This window comes from Panthera tigris, chromosome A2, assembly GCF_018350195.1.
Source record: "Panthera tigris isolate Pti1 chromosome A2, P.tigris_Pti1_mat1.1, whole genome shotgun sequence".
In the NCBI taxonomy this organism is placed as follows: Eukaryota; Metazoa; Chordata; class Mammalia; order Carnivora; family Felidae; genus Panthera; species Panthera tigris.
Window position 1 is genome coordinate 90856809 of NC_056661.1, and position 19902 is coordinate 90876710.

A 19902-nucleotide genomic window follows, 5' to 3' on the forward strand; every position below is an offset into this window, starting at 1 on the left:
ATTTGGAAATATGATATCTAAAAGGAACTTAAATAGTTCACGCAGAAAGCTCATTTTGTGTTGCTTTTACCAGAGATTGCTTTTATAGACTTTTGCAGGCTTTCCTCCCCTCAAGTAGTGACAGTACTTGATTTCTATAAATGTGTGCTGTCAAGCTCTGAGTCCTTATAATTTTTTAATTAATTTGATGTTTGTTTTGCTACTAGGTATTTTGCTGTTTGTAAATATTTTTATAATTTTTTAAATTTAATAATAACTTTTTATCAAGTTTCTAATGATGAAAGACCAGTGTCAGAAATTCCCTTAAAGCCATTTAAAGACAGGCCTTCTACCTATTAGGCACAGAAAAATAATTTGGAAAAGAAACTTATTTATAATTTCCTTTATTGAATTCCTGTTTTCCCTGCTTTCTTGTATAGCTAAAGAAATACAGTTTTAATGAAAGTCAAGTGAAATTTTCAGTGATACGATTACATACAGTATAGTTGACATGGTCAGTCTCTGCAAGCAAACTGTTTGAAACCTAAGAAGGGTTTCTAATAAAACAGAAAACGTTTTTTTTTTTTTTTTTCTCTCTCTGTAGTAGGAAAGGAGATAGCATAGAAGTTAATGAGACAGAATTAGAGCCAGGCTATGAGGTTCAAATCTAGTCTCTTTGTGCCCTGGTTAACTCTGCTATAAATTGGGAACAGTGTAATTCCAACCTCTTAGAGTATTTGTGAGGAGTAAATATATTAATCTATATAAACATGTAGGGACAGTACCTAATACAGTACCTATATAGTGGGAAGCATTATGTAAATATTGGCTATCCTTCTTTATTACATGTTGTATAGCTCATAATATATTTTATGTATTACAGTTATCAGAAGTTTCCTACAATAGATTCTCCTTTAACTAATTTGTAAGTTTACTCTTCTGTGTCTGAATAGAGAATAGCTCTGGAATAGATCATTTAAATTACATATACTCTCCTGTAATATTATCATAGAATATATGACATTTCTAGGAAATTAGTTAGGGTTTGGCTACCTTGGGAAATAGATATTAAACCTGAAAAACATATTAATTTTCCTGGATCAGATATATTTGGAAATAATATTGAATTCCATTCTCTTACTTGTCAATATGTCAATAACACCAAAACTGCATAAGTCTCTTGAGTTGTTTTTATCTTGACAAAAGAAATATGAGGAAAGTTTAATAATAAACCTTATTAAGTTTCCATATATAACTGAATTTTTCCTCTGTTACAATTCATTTCTCTTAATTTGTTTAACGGAAATCGAAATCACAGTAGCAAATACATGAGGGAAGAAAATTAGTTATCTTCATAGTATATTAACATAAACACCTATTTTATAATCCAAGATTTTTAAAACTTCTAAATTAGAGGAATTTGTAATGGTAATTTGTAATTACTCTTATGTAAAAGCATCCATAAGAATATCAAGACATTGGTGAATTTTGAAGTGCCTGAGAGATAATACATCATTATTAAGTTATATCATTTTGGTTTCTACATTAAGAGTAATCTGTAGATTTTCCACTCCTTTGAACATTGACAATAACCAGGGGTGTTTGGATGGCTTAGTGGTTGGGTATCTGACCTTGATCTCAGCTCAGGTCTTGATGTCAGAGTTGTGAGTTCAAGACCCACAATGGGCTCCAGCCTGGGTGTGAAGCCTACTAAAAAAGAAAAGAAAATTGATAATAACCAGAAAGTCTCCATTTTCTAAGAAGCTAAATAATCAAAAATTTTTGTAAGGGTTTAAATTAGTCTGACAAACTGTTTTTCTTTTTTTAGTTGATCAATCCCAGAGACTTCCAGAGAGGGTAGAGGGAAAAGTATAATGGAGATCATATTGCAGCCCCAATAGAGACAGAGTTGAGGGGAAAAACTGTGGAGAAATAAACCAAAACTCAGTAAATTGAAGAAAAACACTGAAGAATATCTCTAGAAATTATTTTTTTGTGAGAAGAAATCCAAGTAGTATTTCACTCTTGTTTTACAGAAAAAGTTATCAAAGTCTTGACCAGTTATCAGCTGAAGTTAGCCTTTCTCAGACTTCGCTGGATCCAAGTCATTCACAAGAAGGAGATGGAAAACAAGACACATTAAATTTAATCACTGAAGGTAAGAAAAGAAAAATTTAGTTGGAAATTAGTTTTTCCTGCACTATGTATGCTTTGTTGCAGAATGTTGAACAGTAGTGGCATTTCTGTGAAGGATGCTAGGAATGAGAGTGCCATTATGATTTTAAAAGGTCTGGTATTGTTTTTTGGTTTTTTGTTTTTTTCTCATGTGTTTGTGGCTCATGTTCTCAGAAGATTGTAATTTTTCCTTTTATTTCCGTCGCTTCCTGTCCTGTTGTGTTTTTGTTTGTTTGTTTGTTTGTTAACCCCTGCTGATTCGGCTTTTGTGTCTCTACAACTTACTAAAATGATTTATCAAGGTGGTCAGCCACTGCCATATTGCAATTTGAAAGTCACTCCTCTGTCTTCATTGTTTTAAACTTTACAGCAGCTTTGATACAACTGACCACTTCCTCATTCTCGAGTCACTTTTGGTTCCTCATTTATTAAGTATTCTGAAAACCTTGGGGAATAGATGTAAGAGTTTTATTTTTTCCTGTTACTGCTTTCAGCTGTGCTGTCAACCCCTCTTTCCCTTGTATTGCATCTTCCTGGACAACATCTTGGTTCAATTCCAAAACTTTTCAGGTCATTTTCGTTACCACATTTCTTTTCTAAGACTCAGCCTACGTATTTTTAAGCTTCAGTAGCTTAGTTGATTGCAAGTTATTTTCTTTCCTGTCCCTAGCGTATGCTAGGGCTGTGACTCTAGAACTTTGGGTTGGACAAGTGGTGCTGGTGTGATATGGTGCTCACATCTTTTATCTCTGTGACCCAGTTCTCCTTCTGCCAGTGTGTGTGAGGTGAGGGCTAGGGAAAGAGTTCCTTACTGCAGGGGAACCTGCACTCCTCTGTGTCTCCAGTTTCTTCCCTGTCTTCTGCATTGCAGTAAATGGCGCTACCATATGTCTTACTAGATTCTACTACCCTTTACAACTCCAAGTCAGTTCATCAGCAGGTCCTGTCTGCTCCCCATACAACACATGCTGTCTACATTGACTCATCATCTTCTTCACTATTATAACCCTAGTCTAAGTCACATGGAGCAAGCCTCTTGGATGGACTGCTGCTACAGCTTTTTCTTTGGTCTTTCCTCTCTCATTCTTGTCTCCTCGCAGTCCATTCTCCATATTGTAGTCAGGGTTCTTAGAAAATATAAGTCAGAAAATATTATACCCAAACTTAAAGTTCTCCAGTGGTCTCGATGACAATCACATTAAAATCTGTACTGCTTATCATGGCCTCCCATATGATCATGTCTTTGCCAACTTCTGCCTTGCCTCATACCATTTTTTGGCTTGCTCCCTGCACCCCAGCAAACTGACTTTCTAGCTGTTCCTTCAGTCTGGTTCCTGCCTCCACTCTTTGCAATTGCTCTTCCCACTGCCCTAGATCTTCTTTCTTAAAGTCTTTGAATGGTAACCTCCTTATCAGATCTCTGTTGAAATATCTCTCTAAAGAAGTTTTCCTTGACTACCATACTTTAAATAACCATCCCCATTTCCATATCCACCCACTCCAGACACTCTATCACATTGCCCTGTGTTATGATTCTTCTCTCTAACTCGCCACTAAAATGTAAGCTTCATGAGGGTAGGGAAACTTACCCATGTTTTTCACCAGTGTGTTACTAGAGCCTATCACATAATAGACAATTATTAAATGTTTTTTGATAGAATAAGTATATAATGAATGAATGTCTTAGAATGTGAGGTACAAGGTGTGGATAGTATAAAGTAAAAATTCAGGTAACAAGAAGGCTCAGGCAATGGGAAATTTTGTTAAGCTGAATGTTCTGCTTCTTTTAAGAGTTTTTGAAATGTTCTCAGAGGGCCTTAAGTCTATATTGATAGTTTTGTAAATACTGTGTACTGACTACATATGAATCTTTTTTTGATGATGCGGATAATAAAGATAGCATAATAGAGTATCCTAATGGCACTAATGTAAATGGAAGAGAGTAAACTGAGTTCACTGTCACAATTTAGAATATGTATATTTTAAAAATTAATCCAGTAGTGGATTTACTTGTGATGACTTTCAATGTAAAAGACACATTTATTTAGTATTTTAATCAATTTATAATTATAGTCATTTTAACAGCAATAGGTCATGATTAATAATGGGTAATTTTTATACTATAAAAACAAACATATACAAGAGTGATGAATGGGTGAATCATAGAGAATTTTTAGGGCAGTGAAACTACTCTGTATGGTAGTAAAATGGTGGATGCATGTCCTTATAAATTGGTCCAACCCATAGAATGTGCAGCACCAAAAGTGAACCCTAATGTAACCTGTGAACCCTGCTTGATAATGATATGTTTGTGTAGGGTTTATCATTTGTAACAAATGTACCACTCTGGTGGGGGATGTTCATAATGGGAGAGGCTTTGTATAGAGATACGGAAAATCTCTGTACATTCTGCTTATTACTTTTGCTATGAACCTAAAACTACTCTAAAAAATAAAATGTGTAAACACACATACACACACAGAGAAGTTTTGGCTTTAAGAATTCAAGGTTAAATAACAGATGAAATATTATTTATAGACTTTCCATACCCAAATATCTGATAGAATGATAAAAAAAAAAATAAATTCACCAACTGAAACCCAACAACAAAAAGGACTACATTTAGGATTGTGTAAAACTAAAGAAAAAATTGTAAAACTTGAAGGACACACATCCTTTCCACTCATAGCATCCTTCCCCTCTCCACCCCCATAAAAGCCATACAATTAGGAAACTGCTTTGATACACTGACACAGGAGGCTGCTCTTGAATTAAAAGTTTCACCAACCAATCAAATCAGCTAGACTTCCTATGTGTACAAAATTACTGTTTTTTTTAAATGCCTAAATTGAGGAAAACAATTCTGATAAAACCCTCCGCTAGAAAAACAATAGTGAAGCAGGAAAAAAAAAAATCCTGTAATACAACCATATGATTTTATTCAGTATCTTCAAACAAGCATTTAAAGATAGGATAAAAACATTTTAAATTAGAAGTCAAAAACTAGGAACAGAAATGTTCCAGAAACAGAAAGAAATGAATTGGTAGTTGATTACACTCTAGAAAGAAATGTAGAAAAAGGCAAAATTATATCAGAAGTAAATATTAAAGAATAAGTTGTCTAAAGAATAGATTTGAAAGAGAACTTAATAAAGAACACTGAAGAAAAGCAGGAAAGGAACCAAGAAAATGAAAATGCAATGAAGAAAGAAGTAAAATGAGTCAGGAAGTGTTTGAATTGGAAGTCAAGCAAAGAAGATCTATCAGTGAAGTCACTGAGGAAGATAAAACAGTGGAGCAGAACTAATACTGAATCTGTAATCCGAGAAGAATATCTGGAAATAAAAGACTAAAATCTACAAATTGACAGGGCTGACAAAGTGCCTGAGAAAATTAACCAGTATTAATCACCTCCAAGACATATGGTATTAAAACGATTAGGCATTAAAAAAAAAAAAAACAAAACAAAACAAAACAAAAACATACTCAGGGCTTCTAGGCAAAAAGATCGAGTAATTCATAAGGGGAAGAGGATGAGATTAGCATTACACTTCTCTAGTTGTATAAAGGATAAAGGTAACAACTAGAACAAAACTACAAACCATTCCAAATAATATGAAGTTAAAACAGAAAGTAAGACTTGTTATCCTGTAGAAAAAGAAACAGCAAGTAAGAAAAGCTGAAATTACCCATTTCTAAAAAGTGACAATAAAAACTCATCATAGCACTTTGTGAGATTTATTTAAGCCAATCAGAGGAAAGTGTATAATTTTTATATATATACCTTTTCATTAAAAAGAAAGAAAATAAATGAATCAAGTTTCCCAGACCAATATGGCAAGAAAAACAAAGTAAATAAAAAAGCCAATGAAGAAAATAATAAAGATAAAACCACAAATTGAGATAAAGAATAGAAAAACAGATCTAATTAATGAAAAAATCATTTTTCTTTTAAAATTAACAAATTAGAGACCTAACTAATTTAATAACAAAGGCAGAAAGAACAAATAAAAGTGTAGGGGATAAATATAATCTGACACAGTATGAAAAATTAAAAAATAAAAAATTATAGCCCAGTATCACTTATATTGATATAAAGGTTCTAAATAATATATTAGTTAACAGAATCTTAGCCACACAAAAAGAAATGGTATACAATGACCATGCACATTTAACCCATGAATGTAAGTTTAATTCAATATTATGAAATCTATTAATATAATACCATAATAATAGGTCTAAGATAGAAAAGGTTGTCCCCACAGATGACAAAAAAGCCCTGAACAGAATTCAACATTGTGTGACACATTTAAGAAAAAATAACTAAATAATAGTTATTTTCCATGAGTATGTATGAATGTCTCTGTCCCAAAGCGGGCATCTTACTTAATGAGGAAATACTAAGATACCAGATTGATTCTACCACTGTTTAATGTTATACTAGAGGTAGTAGCTAGCACATTTAAAGAAGAAACTTCTAGAGACAGGAGAGTTGGATTCTTGCAGATGATGGCATGAACCTGGAAAACAAGAGAAATAATACATAGACAATAAAAGTAGTTATATGAAGTAGCAAAATATAAAATTATACAGGAATTGTTAGCTTTTACATGTACAAACAATAATCAGTAAGAGACTCTGTGTGTGGGGGGGTGACATTTTAAATAGCAACAGAAAAGATAAAATATTTAGAGTTTGCACATTTAGTGTTAAATTTATTCCTAGTAAGAGGAGAGCTATAAACCATCCTGAAGGGACATAAAAGTAGACACAAGGAAATGGAAAAAAATACTTTAAGTCTTCCCCAAGTTAATGTAAAGTTACATGCTTTTACTTTCTAAGCCAGCAGTCACACATCTGGGAATTTACCCTGAAGAAATACTTAAGCAGTACAAAAATATAAATGCACAAGATTATTCTGCTCAGTTAGCATTCCTTAACATTCTGCACTATTCCCTCACTGCTTATCATATTTTAAGGAATTTCTCTAGCTATCCTTTTTAAAATTTAACTTTCTATTTTGAGGTGAGTGTGGATTCAAATGCACTTAAGATCCGTGTACCCTTCACTCAGTTTGCCTCCGTGGTGGCATCTTACGAAACTATAGTATAGCATCACATCCATGAAACTGATGGTATGATCCAGTGATTTCATTAAGACTTACATGTATTCATCACTGTGTGTTTTTAGTTTTGTGCAGTTTTACCCCATGTACAGGTGTGTGTATACATCGCTAGAGTCAAGATACAGAATAGTTACATCATCACCAGGGTCCCTTGTACTGCCCTACATGGGCATAACCCATCTCCTTCAGTAATCATACCCACCTCCTTCCCAGCCTTGCCCTATCTCTGCCCCTTCCCTAACCCATGGCCAACACCAGTCTGTTCATTACTATAATTTTGTCATGAAGTTATGAAGGGAACTTGTAAATCAGACAGTATATAGACTGTTGGGATTGGCATTTTTATTTTCACTGAGCATAGCTCCCCTGAGATCTATCCAAATTGTTCTGTGTATCGATGATTTATTCCTTTTTATTGCTAAAATTTATTCTGTGGTATGTATATATTACCACCTTTGTTTAAAAACCCCTCATCGAAGGACATTTGAGTTGTTTGCATTTGGGGGCAGTAAAGCTGCTACTATAGTCTGAATGTTTGTGTCTGCCAGACTCATAATTTCTGGTGTGATGATATCAGAATGTGGGCTTTGGGAGGTGATTAGGTCACGAGGGTAGGGCCATCAGGAACAGGATTAGTGTTCTTAAAGAGACCCCCAGAGAGCTCCTTTGCTCTTCAGTCATGCTGGAACACAGTGAGAAGATGGCTGGGCTGTGAACCGGATATAGGCCATTAACTAGGCATGGAATGTGCAGGTAACTTGATCTTGGATTTCCCAGCCTCCAAAATTATGAGAAATCAAAAACAGAAAATAAATTTCTTTTGTTTGAGCTGCCACTCAGTTTATGGTATCTCTGTTATAGCAGCCTGAATGGGCTAAGCTGCTGTGAAGGTTTGTTTGCAGGTTTTTGTGTGAACCTAAGCCTTCATCTCTCTGGAATATATACCTAGGAATACAGTTGCTGGGTTGTATGGCAGTTGCATGTCTAACTTGATAAGAAACCACCAAACTTTTTCAATGTACCCTTCTGCATTCCCACCAGCATTGGATGGGCAATTTAGCGTCTCTGCCTCCATGCCAACGAAGGGTGGTGTCACTATTTTTTATTTTAGCCATTGTGGTTGATATGCAGTCATATCTCATTGTGTGTTAATTTGCATTTCCCTGGTGGCAGATGGTGTTCATTATCTTTTCGTGTGCTCATTTGCCATCTGTATATTCCACTGAACTACCTCTTCGCTTATTTTACCTGTTCTTTAATTGGATTATTTTTTGTTTGTTTTTTTTTTTCCTGTTGAGTTTTGAGAGTTCAATAGATAATTATAAAATTGATGCTTGCAGATAACACCAAGATGTGGTGGGCAAAAGTATGACTGTTTTTTATGCTCTCTAAATATAGAGTAATATTTTACAAATTAAATCTCAAAAAAAAATTTTATTAGAAGTTCAGCATTTCTGTTACTGGCCTTTTCTTATATTGAATTTCAGTTAAAAATAAAATGAAAACTTTATGAGAAGTATATCATCTGAATTTTATAATATTTTTCTGTCAGAATGTAAGCTGAATGGTAATTTAAAATTTCTTGTGTGCTTTACTCTGTTGATTAAATTTTTATAATGAATATGTGTCACTTTTATAAACATAGTAGATTGTTTTTTCCATCTAAAAACAAACAGTGGAAGCCAAATATGTCAAGATTTAAAAGTAATTAATTTTGGTGGTGGAACTATAAATCATTGTTAGTTTATATATTTATGCATTTTTAGTTACAAATATTTTTATTAACTCCATATGAACAATATTAAGAAACAGATATTTCTTACTTATGACTTGAAAAAAATAGAAATTTATGCTTGTATTCTAAAATTTGATTCAGGCCTTTTATGCCTTTACATAGAATAACCTTTTATGTGTTTACATTCCTCAAGGATGTATTTTAATGAATAATACAGTAGAAAGGTATAAAAAAAAAAGCAATTCTACATCCCCACTGATTGTTAAATAAAAGAATATCTCAGAAGTTAAAATGGCACCATAATTGTTGAAGGAAAAGGGTGAGAAGTTGTCATTTTTTTCAAGAAGGTTTTATTAATCCTTCTTATGTGACACTTCCTATTACAGTATTACTAGTTAGCTACCTATATCTCAGCAAATCTTGTTATTTTTGAGAGAGAGAGAGAGAGAGAGAGAGAGAGAAGGGCAGAGTGAGGGACAGAGGTACAAAGCGGGCTGTGCGCTGACAGCAGACAGCGCAGTGTGGGGCTTGAACTCATGAACTGTAAGGTCATGACCTTAGCTGAAGTCAGATGCTCAACCAGCTGAGCCATCCAGGCGTCCCATATTTCAGCAAATCTAAAATGACTTGGGTTTTAAAATACACCATTATTTTATGTGGCCCCCCCAAAAGAAAAGAGCCAACAAATCATAACATTGTTTACATATCTGTTAGCATTTTTTTACATTTATTTTAAAAGATCCTGTAGACTTTCAAAAACTATTGTAATTTACTTAACATAAAATTCACCATTGTAAAGTGTAGAGTTGATTAGTGTTTAGTGTATTCACTGTGTTGTGCAACATCACCACTAATCCCAGAGCATTGCCATCAACCAATGAAGAAGCCCTGCACCTGTTAGTAGTTGGTCCCAATTCCTCCCTCCCCCAGTCTCTGAGTAACTACTAATGTACTTTCTGTCTCTTTGGATTTGTCTACTCTGGACATTTAATATAATAAAATCATATAATATGTAGCCTTTCTTGTGTAGGTTCTCCTACTTAAGTAGCATTGTGTTTTCACAGTTTGTCCATGTTGTACCAAGTCTCAGTGCTTCATTCCCTTCAGTGCACAAGTAATATTCCATTGTATGGTTATACCACAGTTTGTTTATCCACTCATCATTTGGGCATTTGGATAGTTTCCACTTTGGGGCAGTTATGAATAATGCTGCTATGAACATTCACATACAAGTTTTTGTGTGAACGCATATTTTACTTCTCTTGGGTATATAACTAGGAATGGAATTGGTTAGAACATATGTGTAACCATTTGAGGAGCTGCTAAACTTTTTCACAGCAATTGTATCATTTCATAATCCCCCCAGCAATGTATGTGTTTCATTTTCTCCACACCCTCACCAAGATTTGTTATTGACAGTCTTTATAATTATAGCATCTTAGTGGGTATCAAATGGAGTTTCATGGTTTTGATTTGCATTGCCCTAATGAGTAATAACATTGAGCGTCTTTTCATGTGCTTATTAGCCATTTGCATATCATCTTCAGATAAATGTCTATTCAACTCTTCTGACAATTTAAAAATTGCATTGCCTTTTTTTTTTCCTTGCAGTGTATATTTTGAATAGTAGGCCCTTGTCAGATGTAGGATTTACAAATATTTTTTTCCATTCTGAGGGATGTCTTTCTACTTTCCTGCTAGTGTTGACTCACAAAATTTTTAGTTTTGACAAAGTCCCATTTAACTGATTTTTCTTGTGGTTGCTTTTGCTTTTGGTGTCACATCTAAGAAACCATTGCCTAATCCAAAGTCATGTAGATTTACTCGTGTGTTTCTTTTTAAGAGTGTTATAGTTTTAGATCTTACTTGATTTAAGTTTTTGTATATGGTGTGGGGTGATTGTCCAGCTTGATTCTTTTGCATGTGGATATTCATTTGCCTCTGGATCATTTGTTGAAAAGACTATTCTTTCCCCCAACTGAATGGTCCTAGGACTCTTTATTGAAATGCATTACCCATACATGCATGGGCTTATTTCTGGATTCTCAGTTCTGTTCTGTTGGTCTGTATGCCTGTACCAGTGCATATTCAAACTATAGTACCACACTGTCTTTATGTTTATACTATCTATGTTTTGAAATCAGGAGTTTGTTCTTTTTCAAGATTGTTGTGGCTATTTGGACTCCACTAAATTTCCATAGGAATTTTAGAATCAGCTTGTTATTTCTAGAAAAAAAGGCAGTTACAATTTTGATGGGGATTACACAATATGTAGATAAACTTGGGAGATATTGCCGTTTTAACAATATTGTCTTCGAATCCATGGAAAAATGGAATGTTTCCCCACTTATTTCAACCTTGAATTTTCTCAACAGTAGTATGTAGTTGTCAGTGTACAACTCTTGCGCTTCATTTGAATTTATTCCTATTTTATTCTTGTAGATTCTATTGTAAATGGAATTGCTTTCTCAATTTTATTTTCTGATTATTCATTGCTTCTTGTATTAGACTTTAAGCATAGATTTAAAAAATTACTGGACCTCCTCTGTATCTGTAAAAAGGAAAATAAAAGTGAATTCAGTTGTAAAGAACTTCTTTGTATTCAGAGTCAGTCTCTTCTGAATCATTTAATCAAAATTGTCAGTGGCTGTCTTTGCTTACAGTAGCATTTTCTGTGTCAACAGTGAACCATTTCCCAAAACAATCCTCCACTGATACAGGGATTTTCTCTCAAGGTACTAAGTATCCTGTACATTTTTATGTGTACACTTTCCTATCCGCCTGAGAGTTTCTTTTTCTTCCTCAATTAAATCAAACACTTCTACAAGTTAAATAGCTTCCCTTCAAAGGCCACAGGAATTCCATGGCAAATTGACGTTTGACATCTTAACAGAAATCCTTCATGGTGCATGAATCAGTCACACCAATTGCTTGTTGCTTTAAAATTTCTTTTATCTAGTCTGAGGAATTTCTTCTGCCTTCATTTATACACTTGGCATGTGATAAGCAATCCTTCTGTGTAGGCCACCAAGCTTCATCTACTTGCAGGGTTTGTCCCAAGTGCTATGTGTTGTTTTACCAGAAAGTGTGAATTGTAGTAATTCTTTAATGAAGATTTGCTTCAGTAATAGGAAATTTACATCCTACTGTCTGTTTTCATACTCTTCTATGAACAAACAACTACTAATTTGAAAGGGAAATTGTAAGTTTTTGAAGGCTTTTTTGGCCTTCATACAAGTAAGTCTGTTAGAGATTGATATGAGCACCCATGGCCAGTGTTCATCCATGTGCATGCAAAAACAACTGTGTCACAACTCCCTCTTTGCCAGCTCCAACTACTACACGCAGTCGTTCCAGTTTGAAATTTTATCGCACAAAATTCCGACCACCCCTTTTCTTGACCTTTGATCACAAAAAGGTAACATGTTCCTTATATAACAGGTTAACATAACATTTTCCCTATGTTTATGGGTTTATGATAGTGGCTAAGGAATCTGTGTAGGCATTCCTTAAAATTAGGATATAGTTTACTGCCTCTTCGTTTCCCTATTGGCCCCTCCATCCCCACTCAGACTTCCTTATAGAGTTGGTGATCTCACCTTTACCTTATGTTTCTCACTGTACTTCCTGCATTTTATTATTATTTTCTGTGTGTCTGTTTCTACCTTGCATTAAGCTCCCTACGGGCAAGAAGTGGTTCCTTTTATTTTTATCACAATATCTGGCATTGTGCTGAATGACTTCTAACTTAGTAATATTTGTAGCAGTACCATCTGAAGACTTGTTGAGTCCAGACTCTTTATCCGTAAGTTTAAAACAAAACGGATCTTTCTTGCTATAAAATGAAAATCTATTTGCTGCTTCTTATGACTAACTTGTTTCTGCTAGGAACTACTACTTTTCCATTTGTTGAGCTAGAAAGTTTTGTTAACCTTGACTAGTTATTTCCTCCCATATCAAAAAATTGTTAAAATATCAACACAGAGTTTAACATACTTATTTTTTAATTCATATAGTAATTTTACACGTATATGTGTATGCATAAGTTACTGTTGACATCACAATATTCAAGAATATTTTGGAATAATCAGTTATAATTCTTTATCTTAACACTTCCTTTTGCTTATTTCCTTTTTTTTAAAGTTAGAGCGCATGCATGTGCACGCACAGACACAGACACACGCGCGCACACACACACACACACACACACACACACACACACACAGTGGGGGGAGGGGCAGGGAGAGAGGAGGGGAGAGAGAATCCCAAGCAGACTCTGCATTGTCAGTGTGGAGGGCTTGAACTCATGAATCCCATGATCATGACCTGAGCCAAAATCAAGAGTCAGATGCTTAACTGACTGAGCCATCCAGGTGCCCTTTTTTGCTCACTTCCTTTTTATATTTTATTTCCTTTTATAGTTGCATGGCTGCAGTCACAACATAACCATTTTTGGAATCTTGTGCATTTTTTTTCTACTTTTATTTTTAAATGAAGGCTTACACTGAAGTCTCTTGGCTTTCTTGAGGGTAACAGACTGCCCTGCATGTTCCCCAGCATCAGTATTTTCAGAGGCTGGCCGTGTGTCTGCAAAGGCTGGCTTTCATACGTGGCTCCCCACCCCCCACTGTGCTCTCCTGGATATGCCCCACTCAGCTCTGCTGTATGATTTGTTTGTTGGGGCACAACTGAGGACTTTGTGTACCTTTGTTTTCTTCCCCCACTCCAACTTTTTTTTTTTTATAATTTCAAATCTACAGAAAAGTTGAAAGAACAGAAGAATGAACACCCCTGTATGCTTTACCATGATTCACCAATGTAACCATTTTGCCACACTGGTATTATGTTGCTCTTGTTTTTGTGGGCACATACTCCCTTCATTTACTCCTATATCTGCCTTTTCTGTTGTGCTCAAACATCTGAAAGTGAATTGCAGGTATCATAAACTTCATCTCTAAGTATGTCAGCATATATCTCTTAGGGATAAGGATGTCTTCTTACAAAGCCATACCATTATGATCCTTAGGCACTTTAACATCAGTACACTATTACCTGATAGTTTGTTAATATTCTTGTCTCAGCATGTCCAGTAATATCATTTAAAAGCCTTTATTTTTTTTTGGTATGTCCAGAATCCGATCAAGGATCACATATTATTTACTTTTCATTCTCTTTGGTGTCCTTTCATCTAGCAGAGCACCCAGCAACTTGGCTTTTTCTGTCACACATGTTTGTATATTGATGAGCCCAAGTCAGTTGTTTTGTTAAATGTCCCACGATTTGTCTGATGTCCATTATTATCAAATTCAGATTAAACATATGTGCATTAACAGCATAAATGATACGTCTTTGTCAATGCATCTCATCAGGTCACTGTCCTTTTTGAACAGTGACCCTTAAAGATGGCTCCTATGTCCTTTTGACACTCCCCCAGTCTATCATAGCTTCCTCACTTTGTGGTAAAAAAAGACGTTTATGTTTCATGCCCACACCCAGAATCAGCTATTTCTTTAAGAAGACTTACCTCCTTATACTGGGAAATGTTAGAGGCCATAATTTAGCTTTAGGGGTCCCTGTTGCTACTAGAATAGTCATTGTTCCTAGCCTGTGGAAGAGTTAGGAAATTTTTTTTTAAAGAAAAATATACTTTAAATTTATTTTACAATTTAAATTTAAGATTCAGGGCTTCTGTGCACTTGATTTTATATTTTGACATGTTATGGTGAATATATTGGTTCCTAATTTATATGAACATAATTACTTATTTGCTTTATCCTACTATATATTAATTTCAAAATAAAAGTATCTATATTATTACTAAAATGTGGTAAGATTTCTTTCTAATTATTTTATCTTGAGAATATATGCTAGAGTCCAGTTACTGTGCTGAAAGTTCATTTCAGTTCTGTTCACTTCTGCTTTCATAGTTAACTATTTTTTATTTTTGAATTATCTTTTTAAAATACAAGTAAGTTCAAATAATTTACATCCCCCTCTTCTAGATACAAGGTAACATGCTATGCGCTATTCTGTAGTTTGCTTTTTTCACTTGACAGTGAAATCACTACCTAGCAGTACATAGAGATCTTTCTGATTCTTTTACAGCTGTATAGTACCTCATTGTGTAACTATGTTAGACATATAGGTGGTTTAGTCTTTTGCATTACTGTATGATTGTATTAAAAAAAAAAAGTTACCTAAGTATAGACTTGCACAGAATTGCAGACAGTACTCAAACAGATTCTTGTGTGCCAGTGTTTGCAGCTGCACTCTTTACAATAATCAAAAGGTAGACACAACCCAAGTGTCTGTACAGATGAATGGGTAAACAGAAAGTAGTGTATACATACAAAGGGATATTATGCAGCCATAAAAAAGGAATGGGGTTCTGATACATACAACATGGATGAACCTTAGAAGACATAGTAAGTGAAAGCCAGGCACAAAAGGGCAAATATTGTATGATCCTACTGGTAGGAATGACGTATGGTAGGCAAATTCATTGACAGAAAGTAGATTAGAGTTTCCAGAGATTGGGGGTAAGGGAAGAATGGTTAGTTACTGCTTAAATGGGTAGAGAAGTTCTGTTTGGAGTGATGAATATTTTGGAAATAGTGGTGATGGTTGCACAATACTATAGATAAAATTAATGCCACGGAGTTGTACAGTTAAAGTAGAAATTTAGAGAGACTATCCAAAGCAGTTGAGTCCCAGGAGCATTTAACAGGAACTCCAGAATGTTGACCCGGAATGGGTCTCTAAGCTTAAACGTGAAAAGGGTGCTTGAAACACCTAAATCTTTTGGTCGTGAAATAACGCCATAAACATTTTAAATTTGAATTTAACAATCTTTTTCATAACTTTTTCTAACGCTTTTATATTTTCCTGTATTTTACTTGTCAGCAAAACTATGCAGTTAACATAACTAGTCACATTTAGTATCTGTTCTCATTTTATTAAGCACATAGGCTCCGAGAAGATGCCTTTCCTAAGGCCATACAGCCAAAAGGGACTAGGAACGCTCTTGGGTCCCAGTACAGTTCCTACAGTCATGATTCGTTAATTATATAATTATTTAATGACCGTCTCCTGTGTGCTAGGCACTGGGACTATAATAAACAACAAATTCCATGTCCTTTCTCAGTGTACAGTTTAGAAAAAGAGCCCCACAATTATCATACGTATCATAGTATATAGTGCTATGTACATAGGCCCCACATATTGTACCATATAGTACAACTACGTGGGTTAGAGTACAGAACCCTGTGGGAACACTTCACAGGGGCTGTTTGAAACAGTATATAGTATTCAGAAACACCTGCTGTCTGGTTTGGTTTATACTTGTATAACTGTGTAAGTAAGACGTAAGCTTTTTATCTACTTGGGAGACCTAATTTTCAAAGCTTAGCCTTTCAGTCTCAAACCAGCTACTTCTAGCTGGTACTTGAAACTCTGCTCTGGGAAGCACTTGTATTCCCCAGCTGTGCCAAAGATCTACCAGTCTTCCTTCATATGCCTACTGAAGTCTAGCACATACTAAAGTTCCTGATGCAAGGCAGATGCTGACAAATGTTTATATTCACTAAGTGAGTTAAGGCTGTCCCAGTTGAGCCCTCCTGAACTGTACCAGTTTTGCTTCTACAGCAGCACTTTACCTGCATGTGGATTTCCTTGTATTTCTGTGGCCTGGGCACTGATACTGTTACTTTAGTTTATTTTCCTTTACCGACTGAACACGAACATATTCTGGAAAAAAGGTAAACTTCTGATTTTCATCTCAAAACAAGGCATCTCAGACTTCCATTTCTAGAACTTTTATGAGGAGCACAAATAATTCTCTGGTAATGTTTTTTTAAGGGTGATACTGAAACTATGGAAATACATAGATATCTATGTTTGCATTATTTTGTGAAGTATGTAAGTTTTAAGCTTTGTAAGATCTTTTGGTACCATTCTTCAATGGCAATTAAATATTTGTAATTTTATCTTAACTTTCAGGTAAAGAAGATACTCCCTCATTACTCGGTCTCTGTGGGTCTCTAACATCAGTGGCAAGTTACAAATCACTAACAAGTCTCAAATCTAATGACTACCTTGCAAGTCCCACAACAGAGATGACAAGTCCAGGCCTAACTCCATCCTGAAAAATTTTATGTAAAAGCCAGAAGTTTTTATGTTGCAAATGTTCTATTTACATAAGTTTGACTGCTGGGGAAAACCTTTGGAATTTTATATTGTTCTGGCACATGTATGGAATTCTATTGCTTCTTTTAGAGAATTCAGTCTATTCCATGTGCCCTTCTGAGTGAAAAAAAATGATCCTGCCATTTTCATTTTAAGATTCTTACATTTGTCACTGAGGAAGTTTAAATATGAATAGGCTTAAAAAACTTTCAAATATCCTTTAAATTAATAACCCATTGTAAACGGTGATGTATATTTATTATTTAGCTGATTTTCATGTATTTAAATGCATCATCATTGCCAGGCTGAGTTGAAGGTTTTATTCTAGAGACATGTAAGTTTTTTCTTTTACTCTCTTATTCAATGATTTTTCTAAAAATGACATGTTAATTTCATTTTTTCATTAATTTCTTCCTATGTTCTGATGTTTAAATGCCTTGTTTTTAATATGAGGAGGAAATTCCCGGCTGGTTTCATAGTGGCTTATTCAGTTTTGGTATCAAAATTCCATTAACATTTTATAAATTTTGTAGGAATGTGCCTTTAGGCCATCACTAAATTTATGAGGGTAATATGGGAAGTATTTTACAGCATTTCGGTAAAGTGGATAAATTTCTTATCTTTATTTTCCCCAAGATTTTCTTAAGAGGTTACATAAAAATATCAAGTATTCCTCAATAGTTAGAAAACATTTAAAAATGTACAGTACTTCTTGAAAAAAACTCCAAGTTGATTTAAGGATTTGAGATCTTTAAAGTAAGGATTAGTAATCACCACACTAAATAATCTGACATAATAGGGTTGTTTTGTTGTCCCTTGTGTGCAACAATGAACCATGCCATGTTAACATTAAAAATCCCTACACTTCTACTAAAGTTAGTTTTCTTTTTTGAAAAGTTATGTGCTATAAACTTTTTGCAGTTTTTGCAACCATATATTTCATCCATAAAAATCCCACCATACTGAAAAGAAAAAAAAAAATGTATGAAGTATATTTTCTATAGTAAGTAATATGAGGAAATCACGATCAGTTGTGCCAAAGAAGTTTTCTATATTGTTTACATGAAGAGGACACAATACTTAATGGGGACTTTGTATGCTATTTTTGTTTATTATAAGAAAACATTACATTCAAACTTAGGAGCTTGGACATAACAGGAAGAATGTTCCTCCTACAGCGATTTCTTTTATTCAGAGGAGGCAAGAAGAGCGCTGAACTTACTACATCATTCTTTGCATTAGAAATGTGTAGGAGTGTGGTGGTTCTCTGCAATACTTAGAGCTTTATTCTCATAATTTGGAATTTAAGATAAATAATAAGAAGGCTAGTCTTATATGTAAGACACTTTAAGCAATGTTCTTTCAGGGACAGAGGAGGCCTGGAAGCTGTTAAAATAAGTTATCCTAGATGTACCAGAACATATTCAGAGCTTTATTCCTTTAGCTTAAGGCTTTAGTACTTGTAAAAATGCAAATATTCTTGAAAATTGGTACCTTTTACCTGCTCTTAATTATGTATACCTTATTATGAGTGAGGTATCCAAAGCAATTTTTAATGAGCATGGGGCTGGAAGGAAGATATAAAATGAGGACAGTGGCAACACTGGGAGAAGAGAGTAAGAAATGGCTAAGTTGGGGAACTTGAAAAATTTGAAGCTGGCTTAAGCACTATTGCTGCTTTCCTAAAAAACGATCAGAATGTGTAAAATGTTTTATCATTCACAGTCCACTCTGAACTGACATTTATTATTCCTCAGTGATTTAAAACAATCATTGTTAAATTTTTTCCATACATTTTTATAATACAGAAAGGAAATTCAAGATTCCATAATTGATAATTTTCCAGATTTGTCTAATGCATTCAGTAACTTGTGCATCTTCACATGCTGCTAAATGCAGATTTAAACATGACATCTGAGGATCATGACTTTTCCTCCTTTCTTGGAGCTCTTGGTACAAAATTCATCTGCTGATGTGAATTCAGGTTTCTGTACAGCTCATTTCACACTTGTTATATACATAATGTCTGCATGAGGAAACAATGTATGTCTCAATCTTTAATTTTAGGTGGTAGTGTTTATTGTTTACACACCCTATCCAAAATAGAATGCTGAATTATATGCTGATATTTCCATGTGTATTTTGTCGCCTTGATGTACTATACTTGTTGCATGTATATTAAACGTTTTGTACTATGCATTAGTGGTTATATTTTTTCCTTGAAGTTACTTGATTCAAGTTGTACACTAAGCCTTGTGTTTAGCAAATATGGTAAATGTATATTATTCAACACCTAAAATACTAATAGGACAAAAGTTTTAGAGAAATCTTTATTTTAACTCATATAAAATTAAATACCTTTTATTAAAAAAAATAACATGATATGGTTCAGAATACACAATATCTATTGAGGTGGTACAATACCATAGTGATTTGGGCAGTTGCTAATATAATTATACATCAGCCATATTTGTTTTCTCACCTATAAAATGGAAACATCACCATCTTCTCAGAACCTATGATAGCATCAAGAGGATGTCAGCATTAAAAGATATTATGTAAACTAAGTTTTTATTTAAGTCATCTTTATTAGACTTACATAATTGTTTTCAATTGGTTAAAAATGTGTCTCAAATTTACAACTTAAGGAAATTCTCTGTAAAAGAAGTTCCTAGTCAAATCTCCAGTTTTGATAAATACACTG

The 19902-nt window shown here is 34.3% G+C and overlaps 1 protein-coding gene and 1 long non-coding RNA gene across 6 annotated transcripts in view; one reads left to right on the forward strand and one right to left on the reverse strand.

Annotated features, from left to right (window-relative positions):
* Positions 1–19395, forward strand: part of RUNDC3B (RUN domain containing 3B) — a 154097-nt gene extending 134702 nt beyond the window's left edge. For 3 of the 4 annotated variants that reach the window (XM_042965617.1, XM_042965625.1, XM_042965600.1), the window contains 2 exons: positions 2016–2137; positions 17013–19395. In XM_042965617.1, coding sequence (XP_042821551.1) covers positions 2016–2137; positions 17013–17158 — 268 coding nt within the window. In that variant the 3' untranslated portion in view covers positions 17159–19395. The remainder of the gene's footprint in view (positions 1–2015; positions 2138–17012) is intronic. The other variant, XM_042965609.1, reaches the window with a different exon arrangement.
* On the reverse strand, positions 6313–17226 carry LOC122233463. 2 transcript variants are annotated; one of them, XR_006210990.1, is made up of 4 exons: positions 17108–17225; positions 16670–16760; positions 14539–14619; positions 6313–6674 (listed from the first exon to the last, which is right to left on the reverse strand). It is a non-coding gene; the product is annotated as an uncharacterized LOC122233463 (long non-coding RNA). The 2 variants fall into 2 exon arrangements; XR_006210991.1 differs by lacking the exon at positions 6313–6674 and adding an exon at positions 11475–11565 and having other exon boundaries at positions 17108–17226.
* Positions 19396–19902: the final 507 nt, after the last annotated feature.